The sequence below is a fragment of the Chionomys nivalis genome, chromosome 2, assembly GCF_950005125.1.
Source record: "Chionomys nivalis chromosome 2, mChiNiv1.1, whole genome shotgun sequence".
NCBI classification, from domain to species: domain Eukaryota; kingdom Metazoa; phylum Chordata; class Mammalia; order Rodentia; family Cricetidae; genus Chionomys; species Chionomys nivalis.
In genome coordinates, this window is record NC_080087.1 from 16436055 (window position 1) to 16453354 (window position 17300).

Below are 17300 nucleotides of genomic sequence, written 5' to 3' on the forward strand. Positions count from 1 at the left end.
AAGCTCACATGAGGCTGGAAGTCAGACGATGTCAGCCCCAGCTTGCTGCAGTTGGGGACAGTGTGTGAGTCGGCCTGAGCACCTCTGTCCTTGCAAATGAAATGGTGCTGGTCCCTGATCCCTGATGAGGGTGGTGCCTTTCCGGAGCTTTGCTGTCACTGTGGGCTAAATCTGTGTACTTTACCCATTCCTCACCGCATTTTACATAAATACATGTGATCATCTGCAATTCCAGCATCACCATGGCTACTGTGAAGGTTTCATGATATTTCCCACTTTCTTAAAGCCTTGTTTCTAAGCACTGATTGTTTTCTTACAGCAGCTGACCGCCTTCCAAAATGGAGAGTGCTTTATTTCTTATAAAGGGTGAGGAAAGCCACCTCCAGCTTCAGGCGTTTCTCCCAGCCCCTCCCACCTCTTTACCCCCTCACCCCACACCACAATTCACGCTGCTCTGCAATCAATCCACCATCCATAGGCAAAGCCCACTTTTCATGCTCTCTGAAATGTACTAGACATATTTCCTCCCGTCCCGAGGTCACCAGCCTGAGAATCTCTAGCGAGTCTCCATGATTGCTTTTGCAGCTATAGCCTGGTTGTTAAGGCTCCATGTCCCTGAAGTGTATAGGCTTTGCTGGAGAGCCCCACAGGGAGCATGGCAGGTGTGTCTCCTTCTCTTTGTGTCTTAGATCAGAAGGTAGAAATGTCTATTTCAACTATTATCAACCTGAAAGTGAAGAAAGAAAAAAAGTCACATAACTTAAGGAGTGAGCAGCTGACTCTGACTTACAATTCAAGGTGTAGTCCATAATGGCAGAGAAATCAACATACAGGGAGCTTGAAGCAGCTGGCCACATCACATCCGTAGTCAAGAAATAGCAATGAGCATGTCTTAATTCCAACTCCCTTCCCCCATTTTATATAGTCTAGACCCCCTACAAGATTCTTAGTCCCACTGCCCATCAAGTTGGGTCTCCTTACACTAACTAATACAGTCAATATAACCCCCATAGGCATGCCCAGGGGCCCATCTCTCCAGCGATTCTAGAGCCTGTGAAATGGACAGTTAACACACACATCATTTTGAGATCTCACAACTCGTATGTTTAGTAGGGCGGGGGGATGGTCTTTTTTAACTTTTTCAAACATACAGAATACTGAAAAGGTTAGAGTAAAAATATGAGTCATGATTTATTACCTTCAAAAACAGTCCCAAGCCCATGAGTCCTTAGGGCAGAGCCAAGTGGAAGGGAGAGACAGTCTCTGGACAGGCAGCCAGACCAGAAACGATTTCACCCTCATTTTCTCCATCTCGAGCTCTAGATGACATTTTTGGTGATTAATTTTCTTTTCTCTGTGTGTGTGTGCATGTATGCAAGTTTGCACGAGAGAGCACACACTCGCACAGACTTGGGGAAAGTTAATATAAGAAACCTACTTTCCAACCTATTTTTTGAGGCAGAGTCTCTCAGTCAAGTCCAGAAATCACCCCTTTGGCTAGTGACTATCTCTGGGAATTCTTGTCCTATGTGCCTGCGTTACCACTGCTTAAGTTTGGTTTTTTATTGAAAGTTAAGGCTGTGCCCAGTATTAAGAACGGCACCCATGGAGAACAGTGTGAAGCATTTACTGAATGTCTGTCAGAACTAGTTTTAGTCCAAATGTGTGTCCATATTTTACCATCTGTAGAAACGAGAGATATAAACAGAATCCAATATTTCATACTGATGGCTCTAATATGGCGGCATTTGAGATGTTTGTAAACATGGCAGGAACAGACACAGAGCCAGGATTTATGCTCAGAAGCGTGTGATTCATGCACATGGACTCCAGATTTGTTGCCTGCAGCAGGGGCCCAGAGGGAAGCAATTTCCACGATATGTCGCACCAAGTGAGCGGTGACCTGCGTTTTGTGTGGTACCTTCTCTGGGACACTGCGTGGAAATGAGGAACTTCCGGTCTCAGTGAGAGCTTTTGTAAAAGTCACAAAAGGCGCATATTTGATATATGTGGGGGAAATGCCACAGCGTAATGTCGGCGGTGTATCTCACCCAAACAGCCACTCAAATTCCAGGAACACCTTCACTCAAAGAGCAAGCGACGAAGGCTGCGGTTTCCTGGGCTACCTCGGACATCAAGCGTATCCCTAGTGCCAACACGCTGGGCTAACTTGAGCACTGCTGCTTTCTCTCAGCCCCTCGCCCCGGGCTGCGCTGCACTGAAGCCTCTGCCGCTCTAGTCCTTGGACTGTTGCCAGGATCGGTGCCTCTTGGAAGCAGCCAACTTTCCAGAGTCTTCGGAATCTGCCACTTTTTTTCAGAAGTTTACATTCTCCCGTGGCTCTATTTCAGCAAGCTGGCCACTGCCCCCCAGGCTGCGAGTAGGAGCATGTACTTTACTTTATTATTTATTATTTACGTTTTATTTATTTTTCTTTGTATTAAAGGATCCTTCCCGACGTTGATTAGTCTCTTCTCTCCAATGGATGTACTTTTGCCAATTAATTTTCCTACCTAGTCAGACTCAAAGGTAGCTTAGCCTCACTGGTAGGAACCTGAACTCTTTTTGCTTATTTGTTTCTGAGAAAGGGTTTCTCTGTGTAGGTCTGACTGTCCTGGAACTCACCCTATAGACCAGGTCGGCCTTGAACTAACAGAAATCCGCCAGCCTCTGCCTCCTGAGTGCTGGGATTAAAGGCTTATGCCACCACCACCCTGCAGAATCTGAATTCTTTAAATTCTTCTCTACTCCATGCTCTCTCTACCTTTCCCTCCCACAATCTGAGAGTCACGACTATATTCACAAGTCTCTGTCACTCAGTTTCTCTAGCCAGACTTTCTAGGCTGAGAAGAACGTCTCATGGGTTACCTCCTCAACCCCACGGGCTTCCCTTCTACCACAGCCATTTTTAGTGGTTAACAATGACTATACCTAACAGGAGGCCTGGTGTATATAGTAGGCACTCAGTAAAAATGTAGAGTTACAGGCTTCAAGGCATACCATACAACTCTGCTCTGTTTTTTGGCCAACTTAGACCACTCTGACCTTTGCTTTCCTTACCTATACAATGGAGATGGTAACATTTAACATAGAGAGAATGGTGTCACTAAAAGCTAACTTCCGTCACTGTTGGTTGTACATGAGTCAATGAGCCAATGGAAGAGATGCTATGGGACCTTTGCTTGCTCCTGATGGGTTCCCAAGAAGCCCATCATCTTCTAGACAGAAATATCATTTGTTTGTTTGTTTGTTTTAAACTCAGGAACTTGTGTTTCTGCTGATGAAGGACCACTGAGTCATCACTGGGCAGGTGCTTTAACCAACTGAGCCCTGGAACCATCCCACCTGCCCTTGGCATCTACCCATCTACCGGACCCCCCACCCCTCTCATTTTCCCCTTAACCCTGGTCTCTATCACAAGGCACCATTAAGCTACAATTGACCTTAATCAGCAATTCTTCTTGTTCTAATGGAACGCACAGGGCTTTCCTAGTCCCCAACCTCTTGTTCTAGGTCACGGTGACTTGGAGCCTTTTCTTCCAGCCTCAGCTTCATTCCTATTACCGTGATAGAATACACACAAAAAAACAACTTACAGAAGAAAGGGCTTATTTTAGCACACAGTTCGAGGTATGGTCCATTATGGTGGGGAGGTCCAGTCAGCAGGAGCCTGAAGCAACTGTCTTGAGATATTGTTGTGTTACCTTTAAAAGTGGAGAGTCATTTGATTTTTGCTTAGTTCTGTTCAGTTTTTCTCATTTGTTTTCTCCCTATTAGTAGCTAAGAAGACAGAATATGTCAGAAGCCAATACTTAGATACCTTTCCACCATCCTTCCCTTCGAGCCAGATTTTTGTCATCAATGCTGTCATTACTCCAGACCATAAAGTCTGGGCAATTGAATTGGGTTCTATGTCAGTCAGTCTCCAGTGGCTTGGGAGAGACAAGGAAGCAATTGCAAGGAGATGACTTGTCATAGTCATAGTAAGGAAACCAAGGGGGAATGCTAATGTGTTCAGAAGATCCAGGAACTCTGTCTAAAGAATGGCCCCACCCACAGTTAAAATTTGTCCTCCCATACCAGTGAACATAATCAAGGTTTTCCCCCATTGGCATAGCCAGAGTCCTGTCTTCCTGATGGTTCTGGATCCTGTCGAGGTGACAATGGAAAACGACCAACACATTCACCTAGTGATCTCCTGCCCCAAACCCTTGCAATTGCTTCCTTGTCTCTCCCAGGCCACTGGAGACTGACTGACATAGAACCCAATTCAATTGCCCAGACTTTATGGTCTGGAGGAATGACAGCATTGATGACAAAAATCTGGCTCGAAGGGAAGGATGGTGGAAAGGTATCTAAGTATTGGCTTCTGACATATTCTGTCTTCTTAGCTATTAATAGGGAAAAAACAAATGAGAAAAACTGAACAGAACTAAGCAAAAATCAAATGACTCTTCACTTTTAAAGGTAACACAACAATATCTCAAATATTAACGCGTGTCCAGTGTTGAGGTTGTAAAGGTACGCTTATGTAAAAGAATTTAAGTAATTTAAGTTATGGTCACATAATAATGAAGTCAGAATCGATACTGATATCTGTGTCAGGGTTCTGATTTGTTTTATGATTTTTTAAGTCGGTATAGACTTACCAACACTCCACCATCATTTAAAAGTGGTATTCCTCCTTCTGTATTATAAATAACCCCATGTGTTGGCAGTAAAATCTCTGTGACATGTTTCTCCTGTGGAAGTGATTCTTTGACTTTTTGCAATGCCCATGACAAAGTGTGTTCCATTTCAGCCTCACCGTCAGGAATGAGGAGCGAGGAGACTCTGCGGGGAGACCCCCCCACACCACAAAAATGGAGAACATCCAGGTCCTAGAGGAATGGTGAGTGCGGTGGCCAGGCTGGAGTCGGTGCCACTGTCCCCCACCCCCGCCCCCACCCCCTGCAGAAACATCCAAACAGAATGGTGAGTGCAGGGCAGCCAGGCTGGAGTCCGTCCATCCATTCTGTGTGTCCGTGCCACTGGTCCCCCATCCCTACCCCCTCCCCCGCCCCTACCCCCTGCAGAAGCATCCTAGCAGAATGGTGAGGCTGGAGTCCGTCCATCCATTCCGTGTGTCCGTGCCACTGGTCCCCCATCCCTACCCCCTCCCCCGCCCCTACCCCCTGCAGAAGCATCCTAGCAGAATGGTGAGGCTGGAGTCCGTCCATCCATTCCGTGTGTCCGTGCCACTGGTTCTTCACCCCCCACCCCACTCTGTGTGAAGCATCACCCCTGTGGGTCTCGGAAAGGAACGGCAGCTCAGCATTCAGCCTGGAAGATCTTACTGATGATTGCAATTCGTTTTGACCAGGTTTTCTATTAGCCATGCTACAAAGTCAAGCATTGTCTAAGTTTATCTTTCTCTGTTAGTTCAATAACATTTATTGAACTAACCGCAGAAAATGGCTTACTTTTACTTTTCTTGACTGGAAATATTTTAAAATTGTGTCTTCATTTTATAGGAATCTGAACACCACATGCACGCAACCACACATATGCATAACACACATATATACACACACATGCACACCCACTCATACACACATGGACATTACTGCACACATATATACACACATATGCACATCCACATATACACAGGAACATAATTATACATATATGCATATACACACATATATACATGCACACATACAAACACACATACACACACATACTGGAGTACCAAAATCAACCAGGAAAAACAGCCAGCTAGGCAACTCCTGGTTTTATAGCCACAACAACAGACTTGCAACCGTGTCTTTCCAAAACGAGGAATCGAAAGGTGATTTTAGAGGCGACAACCTAATTACAAGTTGATGGCGCACATCATTGTAAACGCCTCCTCTTTTGCTTTCCATGGAAGTTCAGTATGAATTTCACTGTGACGTTGGACAGCTGTACATTTAATTTTCATTGAGAATGAGTGTGGGCATGTGTAGTTCATGTTTTATGGATGTGTATGTGCACATGTGTGCGGGTGTTCTCTCCCGTGAAAGGTGAGCATCAAGTGACCTCCTTTATCATGCTACACACGCCCACCTTCTTAAAGCAGGGTCTTTCACTGAACCTGGAAATCAAAGTTTTGCTAGACTTACTTGCTTGTGAGTGCCTGGCGTCTGGCTATCTCCAGCCCCTCCCCCAAGCACTGGGGTTATGGAACACGACCCCTTACCTAGCTGGAGCACATCCCCTTGCCTGGTTTTTACATCAGGGCTGGGGATTCAAACTCAGGTTTACCCACTGAAGCATTCCCCCAGCCCCAAATTTAATATTGTAGATGAATAGAGAGCTTCAGATATTGTGGGACAGCTGCAAGTCTATTTAAGAGACCTGGCTACACATTAAGAAAAAAAATAAAATAACATCTCTCTTAACCAAATATATTTTGAGTCAAAAGCTAAGATTCTGGATCATTTTAAAAAAACCAAAAAACAAACTCCAAGCTTTGTGCTTCTCCTTCTTTGGTGTGAGGGCAAATTGGTCAGTGACTTGTGGTTTTGGCAATAGTGATCTTTGTTATGTATAGCTATCCAGAAAATCCCTCACGCTGTTCCTAGTCCTCTGCTTTCCAAGGAATATTTTGAGCATTGGGGATAAAGTGCACAAAGCATATTCTTATTTTAGATTGTGTAAATAATAAGCCGTGGGTACTGGAGGTGAAAAATCAACTCTTTCTTATGGTTAAACCAATGCAAACAAGATAGAGAGAAAACCTTCCGTTCATTTACAAGAAAAAAGCTAAGAAACATCACCACTTGCAGGATTCTTTAGGACTGTCCGACAGCCGTGGTCATGTGATATCTAACTCCTTACTGTTCTGACCCTCAGCTCCCATGGCTGTCTTGCACCCACGGGGTCATTTGTCAAGGCTCAAGACTGATTCCGTCCCTCAGCGTGCTTACTAGATCAAACCAGGCGCAATAGCGAAACACAACCACTAGAGGGCAGCACGTGCCTAGGACTTTAAAACCACCCGCCCTTCCTCAGCTGGCACCACAGGTGGAAGCTCCTTCTAAAGGCTTCATTCTGTCTCCGCAGCCAAAACCCCACTGCAGACGAGGTCATGTCCTGGTCTCAAAATTTTGACAAGATGATGAAGGCTCCTGCAGGAAGAAACCTTTTCCGAGAGTTCCTCCGAACAGAATACAGCGAGGAGAACCTCCTCTTCTGGCTAGCCTGCGAAGACTTAAAGAAAGAGCAGAACAAAAAAGTCGTTGAAGAGAAGGCCAGGATTATATACGAAGACTACATCTCTATACTGTCGCCGAAGGAGGTAAGAGCCTGGAGAACGCTGAGGTGGGCTTTTGGAGACCAGGGTGAGCCTCTCTGGGTAGGTTAATAGCTGCCATTCAGTGGCCCCTGGACATGTTCATTTATCTCTAGCCAGGGTGTGTGACGGGGCCTTGCTTTCCAGAACTAATGTCGTGCAGAAGCAAGGAGCTATGTTTTAACGTGGGTAGCACATTCCAAAGAATGACGCTCTGGCCGTATCCCTGAGAGTATTCCTGGGACCGTTGTCTAAAACGCCAGTCATCGCAGCCTCTACCCAAGAGTGAGTGTGTGTGTGTGTGTGTGTGTACACGCCTATCAGTGCACATGCATTAGGAATCATCCTCAATTGTCCTTCCATTTTATTCATCAAGGTGGGTTCTTTCAATCAAACCCCAAACTCCTGGCTCCAGCCTTCATGCTCTGGGGATTTCCTGCCTCCTCCGAGGCTCTCAAGGGACTGTCTCACCCACGGGGCATTCCTGTGGGTTTCTGGGAATGGAACCAAACTCTGGGCCTTATGCCTGCAAGGCAAGTGCTTTAACTGCACAGTCAGCCCCACCTCACACCACACCAAGTGCTGTATAGTCTGGACTTAGGGAAGCAGAGCCCAGGATCCCTTGCTTTTACCCAGCTGTTCATATGAAAACTAGTTTGAAAACATTTGGCGACTAGATGATGCTCAAAACAAACAAACAATAAACAAAAACAAATAACCCCCCGTGGCATCCTTGTTGACTCTTAGGCTGGACCTTTCTCCCCGCCCTGCCCTCCTTTCTTTACCCTAATTCTTGGACAGAAATGGAGGATAGAAACTGTTTTCCTTCCTTACACTTTATTAGAAGTGCCAGCCTGTTTCTTCTTCTGGCAAGCATATTAAAACTTGAAGTTAATTTGCTCCTGAGGAATGAGGTCATCAAGGGGTGACCATAATGTGATGACCAGCCCCCCCTGGAGCCTGGGTATCAGAGCTCTAGATGTCCTGCCAACCCCCAGAAAACACGGTGGCTTTTAGAATGCCTTCCCCTTACCTCGCTGCCCTGTCTCTTGCCTTTTCCGTCTGTGACGCTTAACCTACACATTTAAATTCTAGACCTGTTTTCGTATCCCAGAGTTTAGCCTCTTGCGCATTACTTGGCTGAAGTCCCCTTGAACCGAACTGTAGGCATCGGTGACTTGTCCAACCTCTCAGTCGGACGGCATCCTCTCTACCCTTCCTCCTCCTCGAGACATGTAAAATGTCTTTAGATTGGGAATGTAACTTCAGCTGCGCTACTTAATGAAGTCCTCCTAAACAACCTTGATTTTTATTATTGAAATGTCACCAGTATTCCAGAATACTCCAGCAATGTTTCCTCTACACATCGACCAACCTTCTGTCCCTGTCTGCTTCTCTATGGCTATGATAGAACAATTCATGGGAGGAAGGGGTAAATATTTCATTTCCCAAAAGGCCAATGCAAAGACACGATGGATTCAGGGTCCAGATGCAGCACTGTACAGTGTTTACTGTGATATTTCACTGCTGTTAATGTTCAAAAAGATAATAAGTTAGATTCTATTTGTCTTACGATAACTAACGTGACAGCAGCTATCAATAAGTCATTGTTGCTCTAGATGTCACTATACCGTTAAGAGGCAGACGAACCTCTCTTCTCGACCACAGATCATTAGTTTTTATCCCCCTGCTGAAAAGAAAAGTTCTCTCAAGCTTAAAAGTAAGAGCACCTTGATAAAACTGAGGGGGGGGTTATTTGGCAGGATGTCACCTGACAGTGACATTTCAGGATAAGATGAGCCAGTTTGAAATTCAATGTCAATATTTTTATTCAGTAGAAACAGACAAAAGAAGATCTTTAGGGAAGATAAAAGCCTCAAATGAAAGCTCTAACCATTTTATTACTGTGTTGGTGGTGGTGACTTCATATAACATTAAAAAGGCAAAAAAGTAAAGAACTCATTTACAAAGCATGTTTTTAAAAAGAGAATTCCCAACCAAAAAGAATGTGCAGTCCAGCTAAGAGGTGAATACATTTTTCTATGCATAAGTTGGTTAGGTCAACCTGAGGAAACTGAATGCTGATCTCTGCTTCCTGAGAAACCTAGCAAGCTGCCCTTTGGGTTCTCCACCAACCTAACACGTTTGCTGGGTTCGTGAACACGGTGAGATCTGCGTAGCTTCATTCCGAGATCCCTGCAGACAACACACAGTCTTGTCTGTGGAGGAGAAAAGCACCCAGAACCAAGATAGCTTTTACAACATGCTTGTGTCAAAGCGTTTCAGTATGAACACAAAAGACTGTGTGTACTAAGAGACCACAGGCCCCTGGTCACAGTCAAAAGCAGCACTCGGGGTGATTGGGTTTTTTGGTTTGTTTGTTTTTTTTCGAGACAGGGTTTCTTTGTATAGCTCTGGCTTTCCTGGAACTCACTCTGTAGACCAGGCTGCCCTTGAGCTCACAGAGATCTGCCTGCCTCAGCTTCCCAATTGCTGGGATTAAAGGCCCGCACCACCACTGCCCGCTGGACTCTAGATGATTGTTTTGCCTTCTGTAGGGTTTTCCTTTTCTTCTCTTCCCTGACTAGGTTAGGCATCAAAGCCTCCTTCATGTGTAGGTTTTGTTCTAACATGGTCTTTCAGGAGAGATTGTTCGATCTGCTCCCCTCACCATGGCCTTGGTACTATTCATTTGTTCCTTCTTTCCTGATATATCCTTTGTGCCTCAGGCAAATTGTTCAGTAATAGGAACATGCGATGGATTATGGGATTTTTTTTAGTAGAATTTAATTTCTGTATACTTACAAAGCAATACTGCATTGGTAATTTTAGTAAGTATTCTGAATTCCTAAGATTCTTTTATTAAATACTATGCTTCATTATCCTAGTGTGTTGGTAGAGATCTTTTAAAGATGTTTCCTAGGACCTTAGACCTACTTCTGTTTCTTCTTTACTCTTCCGTGGTCTGTGCTTTCCCACCCTGGACTTGGTGAGACCCATTGGGATATGAAACTAATGAATGCCTTATATGATATGTGTGTTGATTGTGGTTGGAGAACTCTATTCTGCCCTCAGATGTGTACCTAGTTGTCAATAGATTCACCGCAGCATTGCATGGATGGAGGGTGTGAATAATATTCTGATTATCCTCTGCTACACAATATTACATGAAGAAGACAAACACAAAGATGCCAAGATAGCTGTCAACCAATTTTTTTTTCTCTTCTTCTCCTTCCTTTTTCCTGTTGTTTAATTTATCATTACAAGGGGGAAAATCACAAATCACTATTTAGTCTTTGAAAGGACAATATTTGGGGTTATGGGTGTCCGATTTAATCGATGAAGTTTCTCTGAGAAGTCGTTTGCAAACCACACGGACATACCTGGTCTTGTTCCATTTCAGGTCAGCCTGGATTCTCGAGTTAGGGAGGTGATCAACAGGAACCTGTTGGATCCCAGCCCTCACATGTACGAAGATGCCCAGCTGCAAATCTACACCCTGATGCACAGGGATTCTTTCCCACGATTTTTGAACTCGCAAATCTATAAAACTTTTGTTGAAAGTACTGCCACCTCTTCTTCTGAATCTTAATTTTCGTTTGAAAGGCCAAAAAAAAAAAAATCATTTCAGAGGGCTGGGATGGGAAATATTAGTAGTTAAATGACACCAGAAGCTGAGTTCCTGGAGAACTCCAGGTTGGCACCCTCGGGATGCTGGCAAGAGAGAACCGTGAAGGTCTTTCTCTCCGTTGTTATCAAGGTTACCCATGATTCTGTTTGGAGAAAAGCCTATGTAAGACAATGAATTGCCAAATTAAGTCTGTTTGATTCAACACTTGTTCTACTTGCAAGCAAACTGTGTTCCTAGTCCTCTGAACAGTCTCCTAGTGCATCTCCAGAGGCCGCATGTGCAAAGTACAGCAGCTTTGTTTGCCACTTAGTCGTACTATTTAATCTGTAGTGTACCTTATATATGTATTTCAGGACTTTCGTGCAATATGGTCTCTTAGAAACAATTGCCAACAAATTGGCTGTGGTTTGCATTTTTTAAAGCATAATCTGATACAAAAAAAAGCTATTTTAAACTTGTAACTGTGATATTTAACCATGCTACACACTATGTTTAGTACATGGACTTTGAAGCCAATTTTTCTGTACATGGAAAGAAAGTAGCTGTATATTTCTGCCTGTTGACGGATCTGGTTCACTGCCCAAACTCTGGCATGTTCATTACAGAAGAATTTGCTATGTTTAAAAGAAAAGAAAACAGCAAGAAAAAAAAAAAAAAAACGAACAGTGATAAGAAAATTTTAAAAAGCACAAAACAATCTGAAGATATCTCGCTGAAAAGATCCAAGAGTGATACTGGTTTTAGGTTTAAAAGAAGAAATGAGTCTATGTATATATCAAATGTGCAATACTGTAATTTATTTATTAAAGAATGGCTCTCCAGTTCTGAAACAGTTGTGTAAAGTTATGTATGTCAGCAAGAAAACAACAGGATGCTTGATATTCCAGTTTGGGGCTATGAAGGAACAGATTTAGTAGGGAACGCCTACAGGCAGCACTGTGAAAGGCGTCTTGAGGAACTGCGGCTGGCATGTGGCATATTTGCCTGGGACATCTAATCCAGTTAAAAGCTTAAGTTTTTCCTAAGCAACATTTCACAAGGGGTTATGAAGATGAAAACTTTGGATGTCAGACCTTTACTGTTTTCATGTAGTATTTCAAGAAAGACTTAGTTTAACATTGTTCAAAACAAACTATTGACCCTCACCCACAATTAGAAGGCAGGACAGTACTCAAATCCTTTAGCTGTCAATATTATTTTTTGTAATTCCATCAGCTCTTTACATGGAAATACTCACCTGACCTTGGCATGTATCTCTGACCTTCAGATCAGTGTCATATTGTGCACAAATCCAAAGTTACAATCAATGTCATATTTATATCAAGGTCTTATCTTTCAATATCACTATCCCCTGGAGACTATTTTTTTAAATCTTAAACTCAATGAATATAATGTTGAGTAATCTAAAAAATGGAAGATTTAAAAAGATTTATATCCACTGAGAATACTGGCCTTATATTAAGGATGATATTAAAATTATAGGTTTTATTTGTCATTTTTTTAACTACCTCTCATTTTTTTAATTTATTAAACATATTTTTTAAAAAAGAAAAGTTTGGAGTTTTCTTTTTAAATTTATTTTACTTGAAAGGTTGGCATCACGTTTCTTTTTTCCATAAATTTAAAGCATTTCAAGACTTGTTTTTTAAATGAGTATGATTTTCTAACTTATATAGAATTCAGGAGCTATGATTAAAAGGGCTATTACCTCTTCCCTATGCAAATATTTTAACTGTTGCAGTGTTTGACAAAATGGGATTTTAAAAACAATTGCAGAGTAGAAAACAAAAGGTTCTGTTTACACTGGCGTCGCTGACTATCCTACCATGTTCAGCACTTTTAAATACATTATTTATGAAAACATAGTTAAGATGCAGATAGAAAATATTTATAATAGTCGTCTTTTAACAAATGCCTGTGTTTTTTTTTCTGAAAGTGTTAGTGTATTTAAGATGTGCTTTATCCATGTCTCCTAGATATTTACTATTCACGTAGCTTCAGTAATATGTTGAGAAAAAAGATAGTTATGAAGATGTTTACAAAAATTTCCTATTTTTTTTCCTCAAGAGTCAAGAAAGCTCAAAACGAGCATCGTGGCTTCTACTGTGAAGTCCCATTATTCTAAACCATTTAACCATTTTCTTGATTAGTGTTTATTACGCTACTGTGATGTGTACACTTATATAGTATGGCATCATACGTGTTTCTGTGTTTGAGGCACAATGAATTGGTGTGCATACCAGGAGATGTGTAATATACTATGACACCTGCATACAAAGTTGTTTTTTATGTAGACTTTATATTCCTGCTGTTACTGTGGATGCTGGTGACTTACTATCATGGGTTATCTTGACAAGATGCTCTGGACTAGTAGGGGAGTTGTCTGGTTGACAATGCATCCAATATTTTACCAAATGTAAAAGTTAAGGGCCTTTGTAAGGAGTCCTCATTTCTAACCGGGGCATTTGCTACGTTTGCATTTCAAAGTTGCTGTGTCTCTTTGGAACCCAGGTTAAGAAGTTTCGTTGAGAAGGTTCTGGGGCACATTTGCACAATCCGTGTCATGAGCCATGCCGTGTGCACAGTTTTGTGCTAAATTCCTGTTTCAGGGGGAGGGTTCCTTATTTCATTTCAGAATGTTTCAGGTTTTGAAGAGTGTGTCTGTGGTTTTAAAGGTACGGTATGATGTCATCTGTTTAAATCACAGATATAATAAACAAACAAAAGCCCTCCCCTGGTGTCCCTGCCACCGTTTCAGGGGCACACTTGCTTTATTCAAGTTCGGTTTCATTCCTCGTGAGTACATAGTTCCCTTGGGAAATGCTAGCACTTTAAAATGAAGCACCTTGTGTTTTAGATTGCCAAGATGACGTCGTGTGTTGGTAGAATCTGCTAGTGCACACGGAAGAAGTCAATGCACTTTCTGTAGCACCTATCTATCGGCATGTCTGCTATGGAGAGAAACATAGATGCTGCATAGAGAGGGGCCTTGAAGACAGAGGTCCTCAGAGGTGGACCTTCCACATAGACATGCTAACACTGCATGGATGACTCTTCTCTTTCGGGCTTATCATGATGTTATCTAAGGTTATCACAGATGCTCTGACAGTATGACAAGGCACACGTGGATATAAGCAAAACAGGACTTTGAAATTGAAAATATTAAACGCAAAAGTCAAAATTCTAATATGGTCCTTAAAAAATCTCGTATAATGTTTATATGTGAGCAGTTCTAACAGTGATGATAACCAGAATGTTTATTAGTGTTTTCCAATGCCTCCTAGTATGTGCTATATTTATTTGCTAGTTCAGTGTGGAAGAAGTAGATAAAGGCTTATTTATTGAAAACAAATACATGTCCTCCCCTATTGTGCTGATTTAAAATAATACTTGAATCTTAATTTAAGTCTATTATTTTTTTCTGTAATTCTTTAATTTTCTTGGAAAAAATAGCATGGTGATTGTGGGAACTACACTCACAACAAATAAAAACTATCAGGTGCTTTGGTGAAGATTTTTAAATGGGAGGAATTTAAGATAAACCATAGGGAAAGAACTTTTTGAAAAATCACCAATTTGTTTTTAAACAGCTAGAAGATATAACTAGAATCTGACATAACATGAATTTTGAATATGTTAAGCTTTATATATTAGCATATTATTTTGAAATCGGAAAGAATGCCAAAAGATGGGCTTGCCTATCTATTTAGATTGCCAGTTAATGGCCAACCACCAAAGTATGTTTTTCAAGTATTTGAGTATTGTTTTCTGTTTTTAAATTTCTGGTCAATATACTATGCCATCCTTAGAAAGAAGTGTAACACATGTAATAATTTTAGTAATTCTTCACTTGCCACAACTGCAAACATTTCCACTAAAACTTCCCAAAGCTCCCTCCAGATTATCCTATTATCGCAACACACAGTGCATGGAAAAGTATTAGTTCCCAACAACAAACTTTGGTTTCTGCCTAGGTTAAAAAAATATTACTCTTACAGATAGAAACCGTCCTGAACAGCCATAAGTGACAGGCTTCCCCACCAGTTTAAGTGAATATTCCAGACCATCATCCCAGTGAAAACGCCGAGGAGCAGGGTCTTGCCTCAATTGGGCAAACGGGACCGGAGACTTGTTCGGTTCTTGGGACAGCAGCTCCGAGTTGGGGAAAGCCGTTATCGCGAGCACTGATAGTGATAACCCAAGGCTATATTTTAATGTCATGTGTGCAATCTGAAATTCAATTCCCCGGCATGTCTTTGTACTAAATGTTTCTTGATGCAAATTTTCCTGCGGTTTTAGCCCTTTATTGCAGCATTTCAGGTTTTAAGTGGCTAGAGATGCATGTTTTAGAATGATAATCAAACGCCCTCACTTAGGTTTGGGCACAGTTCCTTCTGAAATGACTAAGCTGATTTCAAGTGGCATTTATATCCAGAGATGGTAGAAAAGCCGTTATCCTGACTGAATCTGTCTCTTCATCTGAAGGAGAAGAAAATTAATTATGGGGTGGCCATGGGAGCAATGATGTTGCATATGATAATTGATCAGAGTTCTTCAGGCCAGTAGTAGTCACAATTTTTTTAGGAAGGTATGTAGTCAATGTCATTTTAATGTACTTTTCCCAAAATGTTTCCTTTAAGTTTTTAGGTTAGCATACACAAAAAGGTTTCATTTTCATTTATGACATTTTCATAGAGATGTTTGTTACATCTTGTTCTCATTTATTACCCACCGACTTTCCCTGTGCCCTCTACTTCCTTAATTGAAACACACTTGAAAAATATACATATGAATATGAACATGCACACACACATGTGCACACACATGCCTGCGTGCACATACACCCACACATACACAAAGGTAGAAACATAGGAAGTAAAATGAATATTCCCAAGGGTAGTAATAATATAAAATCAAGTTAGTTAGCAATATTCCAACTATGTCAATGAGTGATAGAGATAATGTTTTGTAAAGCACCATTACAAAAATATTTCTTAATATCACCGTGATTTTATCAATTCTATCGTGCATCTGTGAATAGAAAACATTAATGAAAGTGGCTACGTATTCATGAAGTTTTTCATCAGATTTTAGACTATTCTCAGCGTTATAGAAAGATGAATGAAAGTGGCTATGGGTTCATGAAGACTCTCATCAGAGTTTAGAATATTCTCAGCATTACAGAGAATTCACAAAGGTAGTACTGAAGGGGCTGGTGTCCTACCCCCCTGGGAAGCCATTAGTCACAACTAGAAGAGTAATGTTGGCTCACTGAGTCTGAACTCCACTCCCATATCCAGATGCTTCACCTAATGTCTTCTCTCTGCCCCTCCCTCCAGTAACCACTTAGTTTCCTCTCCTCCTGTCCTTTCTGCTGTGACTTTCTAGAAATGCTCTTGTATTCTGCAGAACCGTGACAGTTTTGAGAAGAAGCGATGTCTGTGCGCAGAGCTTCACTCTGCTGGGCTCTGTCTACTTTCCTCGTATTTAGAAGGAGCGTTTGGTTTCTGGAAGGAATCACCGTGTTATTCTTTTCTTGTTATTGTAAAGATTTATTTTAGCTTTATTTGTATAAGTATTTTGTCTGTGTGTGTGTGTGTGTGTGTGTGTGTGTGTGTGTGTGTGACATGCAGCAGAGGACAGTAGCGTCCCCAGGAACTGGAGCTACATATATATGATTTTGAGTCCCTAGGTGTGTGCTGGGAACAGAATCAGGGTCCACTGTGAGAGCAGCAAGTGCTCTTAACTGCTGAGGCACCCGTCCAGCACTGAATAGTGCCAAGTTTCTTACATGATATCAAAGGCACATGTCAGCAGGCTAACTGCTCTTGCTTTGGGCTCCTCTTGTTGTTACCACTCGTATCACCTGACTAAAGCATCCCGTGAAAGAGTAGTCTCTCTGCTGGCAAGCAGCACTCATGCAAAGAGGCAAATGGACTCTGCGTTTACACTGAGCAAGGAAAACAAACAATTCTGTCAGACCTCTTAGCACTAATACTAGGTTTCATTAAAGGATCACTAACAAATACTATCAAGAAAGTGCAATGAATTAGGAAGCGAAATGGGTCAAATTCCAAACCAGTGTTAGCTTGAATCGCCACTTTGTGAAAGTGCAACCGGTCCCCCTCTCCCCGACACACCCTGCGAACTTACTTAGATTCTGTGCATATGCTGGATTTAAAGACTTTAGTCTCATTAATTGTAGCAAGAGGTTATTTATTACTCGTGTTTAATGCTTTCCTCTATACTATCCACTGAGCGATGTATACAGCGCTGAAGTGGTGCGGAAGACTCGATGTTATCCCTCTAGCTTTAACCTGTGTGTCACAGTGTTTCTTGTGTATGGTTTTAAAG

General features: G+C 42.0%; 1 protein-coding gene across 4 annotated transcripts in view; it reads left to right on the top strand.

Moving 5' to 3' along the window:
* The window catches only part of Rgs17 (regulator of G protein signaling 17), an 86394-nt gene extending 74019 nt beyond the window's left edge, over positions 1–12375 (top strand). For all 4 annotated transcript variants that reach the window (XM_057762215.1, XM_057762216.1, XM_057762218.1 and 1 more), the window contains exons 3-5: positions 4802–4891; positions 7087–7321; positions 10719–12375. In XM_057762215.1, coding sequence (XP_057618198.1) covers positions 4802–4891; positions 7087–7321; positions 10719–10907 — 514 coding nt within the window. In that variant the 3' untranslated portion in view covers positions 10908–12375. The remainder of the gene's footprint in view (positions 1–4801; positions 4892–7086; positions 7322–10718) is intronic.
* The last annotated feature ends 4925 nt before the right edge of the window (positions 12376–17300 follow it).